The sequence below is a fragment of the Herpailurus yagouaroundi genome, unplaced genomic scaffold, assembly GCF_014898765.1.
Source record: "Herpailurus yagouaroundi ecotype Mexico unplaced genomic scaffold, PumYag 196, whole genome shotgun sequence".
In the NCBI taxonomy this organism is placed as follows: domain Eukaryota; kingdom Metazoa; phylum Chordata; class Mammalia; order Carnivora; family Felidae; genus Herpailurus; species Herpailurus yagouaroundi.
The window spans coordinates 10,844,471-10,855,360 of record NW_024412427.1 but is presented as its reverse complement, the minus strand read 5'-3'; the positions used below and the strand labels follow the sequence as shown (position 1 = coordinate 10,855,360).

The 10,890-nt window shown below is 42.5% G+C and overlaps 1 protein-coding gene across 2 annotated transcripts in view; it reads left to right on the top strand.

The window, feature by feature from the left end:
• ACSS2 (acyl-CoA synthetase short chain family member 2) overlaps positions 1 to 10,890 on the top strand; it is a 51,005-nt gene that overhangs the window by 26,264 nt on the left and 13,851 nt on the right. For both annotated transcript variants that reach the window (XM_040447252.1, XM_040447253.1), the window contains exons 3-7: positions 8,864 to 8,955; positions 9,159 to 9,262; positions 9,506 to 9,578; positions 9,860 to 9,935; positions 10,090 to 10,204. In XM_040447252.1, the coding sequence (XP_040303186.1) occupies positions 8,864 to 8,955; positions 9,159 to 9,262; positions 9,506 to 9,578; positions 9,860 to 9,935; positions 10,090 to 10,204 (460 nt within the window). The remainder of the gene's footprint in view (positions 1 to 8,863; positions 8,956 to 9,158; positions 9,263 to 9,505; positions 9,579 to 9,859; positions 9,936 to 10,089; positions 10,205 to 10,890) is intronic.

Sequence of the window (10,890 nt, the reverse complement as noted above, 5' to 3'; positions counted from 1 at the left end):
AGAAGAGAGAGACAGAGCATGAGCAGGGGAGGGGCAGAGAGAGAGGGAGACACAGAATCCAAAGCAGGCTCCAGGCTCTGAGCTGTCAGCACAGAGCCCGACGCGGGGCTCGAACTCACAGACTGCGAGATCATGACCTGAGCCGAAGTCGGACGTTCAACTGACTGAGCCACCCAGGTGCCCCAATGATTTTTGTTCTATTGACAGAGTTGTGCAGTCATCATCACAACCAATTTTAGGACATTTTCATCACCCCAAAAAGGAACCCCATATTCGTCAGCAGTCACTCCTCATTTTCCTCCAACTTTCCCTACTGTAACCCTAGGCAACCATTAATCTATTTTCTGTCTCTATAGCTCTGACAGTTCTGGACATTTCATATAAATAGAATCATACAACATGTGGCCTTTTTTCTAGCTTCTTTCACTTAGTGTAATCTTTTAAATGTTCACCAATGTTGTAGCATGTATCAGTATTTCATTCCTTTTTATGCTGGATGATATTCCACTGGATAGATATACCATGTTTTATTTATCCATTCTTCAGTTGATGGCTGTTTGGGTTGTTTTCACTTTTTGGTATCGTAAATCATGCTGCTATGAACATTTGTGTACAAGCCTTTGCATGAGCGTATGTTTTAAGTTCTCTTGGCTGATTACAGCTACGCTAAAATCCATCCTTGGTGGACTTCAATTCTGCAGTTCTGAGGACTCCTGCACTTTGATTTTCTTCATTGTGCTATTTCTGGCTTTGGAAAAAATACCCCCCTTTTGGAGACCATGTCATTTAGGAGAATGCCCTGAACTAGATATTTAGATACTAGAACCAGCCATAGGTGACTATTAATATTTAAAATAATTGAAATTAAATAAAATTAAAAATTTAGTTCTTCTGCCACATTGCAAGTGTTCAATAGCTGTATGTGGCTTGTGGCTACTATGTTGGATAGCACTGCTTTATTTTTTCTAATTATTTATTTTTTAAAAAAATTTACATCCGAGTTAGTTAGCATATGGTGCAATAATAATTTCAGGAGTAGAATCCAATGATTCATCCCCTACATATAACCCCCAATGCTCATCCCAACAAGTGTCTTCCTTAATGCCCCATGCCCATTTAGCCCATCCCCTCACCCACAACCCCTCCAGCAACCCTCAGTTTGTTCTCTGTATTTAAGAGTCTCTTATGTTTTGTCCCCTCCCTGTTTTTATATTATTTTTGCTTCCCTTCCCTTATGTTCATCTGTTTTGTATCTTAAATTTCACATATGAGTGAAGTCATATGATATTTGTCTTTCTCTGACTAATTTCACTTAGCATAATACATTCTAGTTCCATCCACGTTGTTGCAATGGCACAATTTCATTCTTTTTGATTGCTGAATAATACTCCATTGTATATATATACCACATCTTCTTAATCCATTTATCAGTCGGTGGACATTTAGGCTCTTTCCATACCTTGGCTATTGTTGATAGTGCTGCTATTAACATTGGGGTGCATGTGCCCCTTTGAAACAGCACACCTGCATCCTTTGGATAAATACCTAGTAGTACAATTGCTGGGTTGTAGGCTAGTTCTATTTTTTAATTTTTTGAGGAATCTCCATACTGTTTTCCAGAATGGCTGTCTCAGTTTGCATTCCCACCAATAGTGGATAGCACTGTTTTAGAATAATGGGACTACTAATGTGATAAGTAACCTTGAAGCCATCACTTCCCATCTGTGCATTAGATTTCTCATCTGTAAATAAGGGTAGTGGACATCGAAAGCCTTTCCCTCCTCTGGCATTCTAAGTGATTTATGATTCAGTCTTTGGAGTGTGCCTCCTCCCCCCTCCTCCTCCATCCTTTCTCCCTCTTCACCGTGGCTAGGACAGGAGTGCCCAGGGGGAACATTAGGCTGCTAATTGGTCAAGTTATATTACTCCCACTCCCTGCTCCTTGGTGAAAGGGAAAGTGACTTGAGGGTATACCTACATCTGAGTGCCTCCCATTTGTGCAGTCTTTATGGACCATAGAAAACATTTTATATGATTTCTTAATTTTATATAATCAAAGAATCTCAAAGTTGGAAGAGCCTTAAAGGTCATCTCAAACTTCAGAAAATATGAATCACATGAGTTGCATATAAAATGAGAATTCTAAGGCCCCCACTCCCTGGAGAATGATCTAGTAGGTGTCGGGGTTTCCCTGGCCCAATCTGTACCATCCTACACTGCAGCTCTGTGGGGGCAGGGCCTTGGAATTTGCATTATTAACACTGTGTGACCATGCTTTGAGACACACTGGCCTTGCTTGGTTCCAACCATGTTTTGGAGTCTGCTCTTTAATATCCCTGCAGGTCCCAGATATTACATATCTCCAGAGTTAGGAAGCTCCTGAAGGAGTACCTTCTATCATTGGATAGCTCTGACAGTTTGAAAGGCTCTCCTTATGTTGAACTCTCCCAATTGTCCCACCTCTACCATTTATAGTTACATAACACTAGTCTGCTTCTTTCCCATAATAATCCTTCAAGTTTGTTTATTTATTCAGCAAATATTTATTGAACGTTGGCTATGTATAAGTTTCTCTGCAAGGCACTGGGGATTCAGCAGTGAATAAGACCAACTTGGTCTGTGCCTTCAGGAAACTTACAGTCTAGTAGGGGAGACAGACAATTAAAAATAATAATAATAATACAATTATAGCTTGAGAAAAATGCTATGAAAATAAATAGTGTTGTGATGAAGAATAACAGGAAAGGCTGATGCTACTTAGGGTGATCTGAAACATGACATAGAGCAAACCATTTGAAGAGCTGGGGGAAGAACATGGCATATTCTATCAGTCAGAAGGCTCATAATGTGTTTGGAGTCTTTTGAGTAGAATGTCCCATTCTGATGGGACAAGATGAGTTGGAGAAGATACAAGGCATAGTAGAAGTTTGGATTTTCTTCTACATTCAATGGAAGCCACCCTAGGTTTTTATTTTTTATTATTTTTAAAGTTTATTTATTTTGAAAGCAAGAGCAAGGGTGCGGGGAGGGGTAGAGAGAGGGAGAGAGGGAGAGAGGGAGAATCCCAAACAGGCTCCATGCTCAGTGCGGAACTCAAACTCACAGAACTGTGAGATCATGACCTGAGCCGAAATCTAAAGTCAGATGCCTGACAGGCTGAGACACCCAGGTGCCCCGCCACTTAAGGATTTTAAACAGGAGGTGATGTAATCAGTCTATGTCCTTAATAGATTATTCTGGATGATGTATGGATTAGAAGAGGGTAAGAGTGAAGTGGGAGACCAGTTCGGGGGCATTGTGGTCATCTAGGCAATAGATGAAGGTTGCCTGAACCAGAGTGGAGGCAGCAGAGGTACAGATATTGAGACTTACTCTTGTGTCTCAGTATCTTCTCCTCTCCAGGATAAATATCTCAGTCCAGATTGTCCTCTCATAGTAGGTGTGATTCCTTTTCTCATCTGGTTATTTCTCCTCTGGAAGGCCTAACCCACCAGGTTAGATCCTGCGCTCTGTTTCTGTGAGGAGCCTAGTTTTTGCCACCTATTTTTTCCTCCACCTCTTTCCTCCTATCCTGTGCCTTACTTTTCTGCTAGTTTAGGGAACTAAAATCTCCAATCCAATGACTGTCATATAGAGGGGAGCCCCAGTCTTCCCTGTCATTAATCAGTTATCAGGTTTTCTATGATTAATCCATTAACCTTAAGTACCTATTGTACCAACTGAATTTGGAGGAGACTGAGAGGAAAAAGACATGATCCCTGCCCTCTAAGAGCCCAAGGTGTAATGGGAACTCTGAAGCCCCAATAAATGGGGCTTTAGTAATGCAAGGTAGTACCAATAGACACAAGGAAAGTGAGATCTACTCTGCCACAACCCACCATGTGACCTTGAGCACATTAAATGGCTTCTTTGGATCTCTTTGGAGTTAGGAGACTAAACTGAATGTTCTTTTAAAAACTCAACATCTGGGTCACCTGAGTGGCTCAGTTGGTTAAGTGTCTGGCTCTTGATTTCGATTCAGGTCAGGATCTCACGGTTTGTGAGATTGAGCCCACAGTTGGGCTCTGCACTGACAGCACGGAGCCTACTTGGGACTCTCTCTCTTTCCCCCTCTCTCTTTGCTCCTCCCCCGCTCATGCACTATCTCTTTCTGTCTCTCAAAATAAGTAAATAAACACTAAAAGAAAAAAACAACTAAACTCTTAATACCCTAGAGAGCTTGGGAACTTGTAGTAAGCCAGTATTCTGCAGTCAAATGCTCTACTCCTGAGCTATACCCCTGTAAGCCAGTATTCTGTTCACCTCTTCCTCCTAGAGAGCCAGGGGCCCCAATCTGGTGTGTATGTCAGAGAAAGAAGACACTGAAAGGAGTAAGGTGCCTATATCAATAATGCGTAACTTGAGCCTAGAGTCTGAGAGAGGAATGTACACTGTGTGTGTGTGTGTGTGTGTGTGTGTGTGTGTGTGTGTGTGTGTGTGTGTAAGTAACTAGAAGTGGGCTCAGGTAAGCAGTTCTTGTATAGGTTTGTGCTTATCTGTTCCTGTGTACTTTCTTAACTTTTTTTTTTAAGTTTATTTATTTATTTTGAGAGAGAGAGTGTGTGTGTGCACGGGTGAATGCACAGGCAGGGGAGGGTCAGAGAAAGAGGAAGAGAGAGAATCCCAAGCAGTCTCCATACTGACAGCACAAAGCCTGACATGGGGCTCAAACCCACAAACTGTGAGGTCATGACTTGAGCCAAAATCAAGAGTCGATGCTCAACTGACTGAGTCACCCAGGTGCCTCTGTTCCTGTGCACTTTCTATGTACCAGGCTCTATTCTAGGTTCTAGGGATATAGTAATAAACAAGATGACAAATTCTGTTACCATTGAGTTTGTATTCTAATAAAAGACACAGATAATATACAAGTAAATAAAATACATGAGATAATTTCAAATAATGGAAAGTTATATGAAGAAAATAAAACAATGATGTGATAGAATTTTGGGAAGGACAAGCTTTGTACATAAGTGTGGTACATGTACTTGCAGATGGGCCCATGTTTGAGTCCTGGGTCCCTGTATTTCTCCTTGTTTGTGCCTCTGTGTACAAATGTGCATCTCTTGTGACTACAACATTTTGTATTATTAGTATATATGGTTTTATGCATGTGAGTGTACACAAACGAGCTGGTATATGGTACATATGTGGGGACATGTGTGCATGAGTGTGTGGAATGTGTTGGCATTTAGCCATAACTGGAGATGTTCTGAAGTTTCTGTGGTACTCATCGGTAGGCCAGTTAAGAAAATGGCTTTTTGCCTCTGGCATTCAGGGCTGTTTGCCAGCTTCTCTCTCTGTGTTCCTTCCCATTTTAGAGCGCTCTCTGTGCTTGGCTCCTCTCAGCCCTAGGAGGGCTAAGCCAAGGAAAGGATAGTAACTGACTCATCAAGCCAGGAGCTGGAAAGAGGCTGATAATCTGTGTAACCTCCAAGGCTTGGTTTCCCTGCTAGTCCCTGTCCTTCACACGATGAGGCAAAAAGGTCATGCCTTGAAATGAGAAAACCTGAGGATCTATTCTTGACTCTGCCAGTTATTATTGTTTGACCTTGGCCTAGCTATTACATCTCTGGGTTTTAGTTACCTCCCTCTTAGGTACTCCGTGTTGCAAGGAAAGGGAAGTAGCACAATGGCCTGCAGTATTTAGGGAGGGCTATTTCAGTCTTCTTAACCATTGCCTACAAGGCCCTATGTGATCTGACTGCTGCCTAACTCTCATTCTTACCTTTCTTCTTGTTCGCTATGCTCCAGCCATACTGGCTTCATTACTATTCTTTGACTAGGTCGAGCTTTTTACTGCCTCAGTGCCTTTCCAAATTTCAATGTTCTCTCTGCCCAGGATACTTTTCTTAAGAATTCATATAATTGACTACTTCTCATTACTCAGATTCCATGGGGAGGCCTTCTCTGACCATCTTAAAGTAGTCGTCGTCTAATGTTTATCAATATTTAAAATGCATATATCTTTTGAATCCACAGTTTCACTTCTAGTAATTCATCCTACTGTTATATTTATTTGCAAGTGAGTAAAATGAGATTTGAATAAAGATATTTATTTATTTTATTTTTTATTAAAAAAATTTTTAATGTTTTTATTTATTTTTGAAGGGGAGAGAGAGAGACAGAGCGTGAGCAGGGGAGGAGCAGAGAGAGAGGGAGACACAGAATCCGAAGCAGGCTCCAGGCTCTGAGCTGTCAGCACAGAGCCTTACACAGGGCTTGAACTCACGAATTGTGAGATCATGACCGGAGCTGAAGTCGGATGCTTAACCGACTGAGCCACCCAGGCTCCCCATGAATAAAGATATTTATTGAAGCATTTATTTGTTAAATAAACTATGGCACATATAAACTGGAACTTTATGCAGATGACAAAGAAAATAAGATAGCATTGTAAGTCTTGATGGAGAATATCAAGGTATATTGTTAAATTTTTAAAAAAGAAAGATAATTGATCTCTATACTTAAGATTTGTGTCATTTATTGGATGTATATTATATTCAATAAAAAACATTATATAGAGGGGTGCCCAGGTGGCTCAGTTGGTTGAGCATCTGACTCTTGATTTCAGCTCAGGTCATGATCTGATGGTTTGTGGGTTTGAGCCCCATGTCAGGCTCTTTGCTGACAGCAGTGAGCCTGCTTGAGATTCTCTCTCTCTTCCTCTCTTTCTTCCCCTACCCCCCCTTAAAATAAATAAACATTAAGAAAAAAAAAAAAAACCCACGATACAGGGGCACCTGGCTGGCTCAGTCAGTTAAGCGTCCAACTTTAGCTCAGGTCCTGAGTTCAGGCCCCATGTCGAGCTCTGTGCTGACAGCTCAGAGCTTGGAGCCTGCTTTGGATTCTGTGTCTCCCTCTCTGTCCCTCCCCTACTCATGCCCTGTCTCTCTCTCTCTCTTAAAGATAAATAAACATTAAAAAAAATTAAAAATCACGATACAGAACAGTATGTATTGTATGCCATCATTTATGTAGAAAAAACAAGAATATGTAAACATAAATGCATGTATATGTGTTTCCATAACAGCCTGTCCCATGGTTAAAACAGCTCTTTCCCACCTCTTCCCACCTAAGGTGCTTTGTTGGGGACTGTGAGGTGCTTACCTCTTTTCTGAACAGCATTAAAATTCAATTTTTAAATTCAGTTTTTAAATTTCCATCTTCAGTGATATCCCAAGGACCTTATGAAAGATGCTAACAGTGTAATCTTCTAAAGTGATTATCTTGGTCATTCCACATTAGTTCAGTTGCCCTATGCCCTCCAACCTATTAGGAATGGTCCTATCTACATATTGGCTATTTCTGGAAAGTTACACAACATAGTACTAACAGTGGTTGCCAGTTGGCAGTGATTGAGGAGTAGGGGTGGATGGACACTTTTCATTTCGTATCTTTTTATGTGGTACCATTAGTATGTATGTATTATTCAAAAAATTATAAAATTGAAAACAAAAACACCAGAGGAATATTCTTATTGTTAAATCTTCACGTATAATTATGAAAGTTCATTAAGATATCTTTTTAAAAATGTATTTCTCATCAGTCACTCGTTATTATATCATTCTTTTTTTTAATATTTATTTTTGAGAGAGTGTGTGCGTGTGCACGTGTGTGTGAGCGGGGGAGGGGCAGAGAGAGAGGGAGACAGATTTAGAAGCAGACTCCGGGCTCTGAGCTGTCAGCACAGAGCCTGATGTGGGGCTTGAACCCATGAATGTCAAGATCATGACCTGAACCGAAGTCAGACTCTTAACCCACTGAGCCACCCAGGCACCCCATTATATCATTCTTTATATCCCTCATAATGCTTATTATCTGAAATGATCTTGGCTGTATTTGTTACTTGTATACTTTTGCACTGTCATTGGAATATAAGCTCCATGTTGTCAGGGATCTTGTTCATCAGTGCCTTATTTCTATACATGTATGTAGCATATAGTATTTGTTGAATAAGCAAATGAACAAATGAAGGAATAACTGAAGGAAACCAGGCTGAGAGGAGTAGGAGGCAAGGCTGAGGAGGTAGACAGAAATCAGCTGATAGAAGGTGGTGATTCTGAAACTTTAAATATGTATCAGAATCACCAAGTGAACCTTTATACCAGCTTGTAATAAAGTGGCAGAGTCTTGGACCCTGAGATTCTGATTTAGTATATCTGTGGTAGAGCTCAGGAATCTGTATTTTAATAAGTTCCCTTGGGTGCAGGTGATCTGGAGATCCCACTTTGAATAACACCAATGCAGTCTTGACACAGTGTTCAGGAGGAATCACATCTATGATACCATTTCTGCTTAATACATCCCTAGGATGGAAGAGAAGTGATCATCATCCCATTTTACCAACCTAAGTGAGGCTTGCAAACGGAAGTACATTATCCAATGATACACATCTTGTGTATAAAGTATATTTTAATTTTTTTTAAGTTTATTTATTTTGGAAGAGAGAGAGAGCAAGCAAGAGCCAGGAAGTGCACAAACAGGGGAAGGGCAGAGAGAGAGAAGGAGAAGAAGAGAATCCCAAGCAGGCTCTGTGCTGTCAGCACGGAGCCTGATGCAGGGCTTGAACTCACGAACTGAGAGATCCTGACCTGAGCCGAGACCAACAAAGAGTCAGATGTTTAACTGACTGAGCCACCCAGGTGCCCCTAAAATGCTAAAGTATCTGATCAGTCAGAATAAGGTGTGATGGCAGATAGCTTACCCTCACAGGACATTCACAAGGAGCCTTGGTGTTACCAAATGGATATATGACTGCTCCTGTTTTTTGTTTGAATATATATATTTTCCCTAATGACTGATTCTTTCTGATGTATCTCAGGGAGGGCAATGAACCAGAGGAGACCACCCAGATCACGTATCGTGAGCTTCTGATCCAAGTGTGTCGATTCAGCAATGTTCTCCAAAAACAGGGTGAGTGCAGGGGTATGAGAAGGGGACTGGAGGGGACTGCCTAGGGATATCTGAGGACTTAGGGGAAGTAGACAAGGAATGGAAGGAATGTGGTACTAGGAGAACAGAAAAGGTCAGCTGTGCAGTGAGCAGTACCTGAATGAGAAGGAGCAAGTAGCAACAGGAAGGGTACATGGTGCATGATCTGTGTCTTTTATTTGCAGGTATTCGGAAGGGCGACCGGGTGGCCATCTACATGCCCATGATACCAGAGCTCGTGGTGGCCATGCTGGCGTGTGCCCGCCTTGGGGCTCTGCACTCCATTGTGGTAGGAATTTGGGCTGGAAAAAGGGACCTGTGGGGGATGGGGCTCTGGGGAGTTAGGGTGGGCCTGGATGATGAAGGAGCTTAAGAACCAAACTAAGGAGTTTAGAATGTTTGTTCCATATCAGTTACCTAGTTTCTTCTAGAACCGTGGCTTAGAAACCCTGAAGGTTTTAAAAGTGTCTCTTTTCCTTGTTTACTCAGTTTCTAGGTCCTCCTCTCCCTTAGTCTTCCTTCTTTTCCCTAGTTTGCAGGCTTCTCTGCAGAGTCTCTATGTGAACGGATCCTGGATTCCAGTTGCAGCCTTCTTATCACTACAGGTGACTAATTCTCTCACCCCTTTTCCAGAACCTCCACACCTGAAGTTTTGGTCTCTAATTAGCTAGTTGGTATTTGTGACTGCTCAGCATAGAGGGTAGGCACTGCCTACCCTTACCTCCCGATTCCACCTCACATGACCCTCTCAGCTCAAATCAATTGGAAGAGCCAGAATCAAGAGGCCTACCTCAGGAAGGGCTCCATGAACATTGTGCTCACTAGGGATAAGGGGCTAGGAGTGTGGTGCCTTTCTAAGTCCTGGAATGTCTATTGCTCCCCAAAGATGCCTTCTACAGGGGGGAAAAGCTTGTGAACCTGAAGGAACTGGCTGACGAGGCCCTGGAGAAGTGTCGGGAGAAGTAAGTGTGTTTGGTCGGCTACTGCTCTTGGTCAGCTGGGCCTTTTGCCAGTACCAGACTCCCTTTGTCCCTTCTATCCTAGATGGACATGGGTGGGTCCTGCCAAATTCTCTTTTGAGCAAGGCAGGCTACTACTTCAGGTTTTTCCTTCTAGGGGCTTCCCTGTGAGATGCTGCATTGTGGTCAAGCACCTGGGGCGGGCAGAGCTGGGCACAGGTGACTCTCCCAGCCAGTCTCCCCCCATTAAGAGGCCATGTCCGGATGTGCAGGTGAGTCTGGTACTGCTCTGCTCTCATCTAGGCTCAAATTGGCTCCCTCTTCCTGTCCAGGAAGTTCTTAATGTCCTTTGCTTCCTCATCATAATGCTGAGAGGATCTGGGAACAGTCCTAGGAATGCCTCCTCCTCTGGGGGATTTTGACCTTGAATGTCAGTAGGGAGTCTCTCGTACTGTGGGAACTTAGCAAGAGAGATTATAAGGGAGACTCTATGCTGGTTGGGGTATCCTGGTGGGTATAAGGGACCTTCAGGGCTTGGGTTTAGGTTAAAAATGGGCTTAGTCAACCATAATTTTAAAAAAAAAGAAAGAAAGAAATGGGCTATTTGGGTAACCGTATACTGGACTATGTCTTGGAATGGGCTACCTATGTGGTCCCACGATGGAAGGACCAGAATTTGGCCCTCAAGATATGGCCCTTGTTAGCTTTGGATCCAGCACTTTTAGTGGAAATGATGGAAAAGTCCAAAGGTCTAAGGGCATGAAGGATGAAAGCTCCAGGGTCCAGAAGGACAAAGCATTCCTGAGATTCTGTGACTTGAGGGGCCTTGCATGGTCATAGGGCTATGGTCCACTCTGGGGAGATTGGAGACCCCATTCAGCATTAGGGATTATGAGTGTATAGATGCTGGGAACAAGATCAGGAAAATATAGGTTGGGGAGCCTAAAGGAAAGGAGGC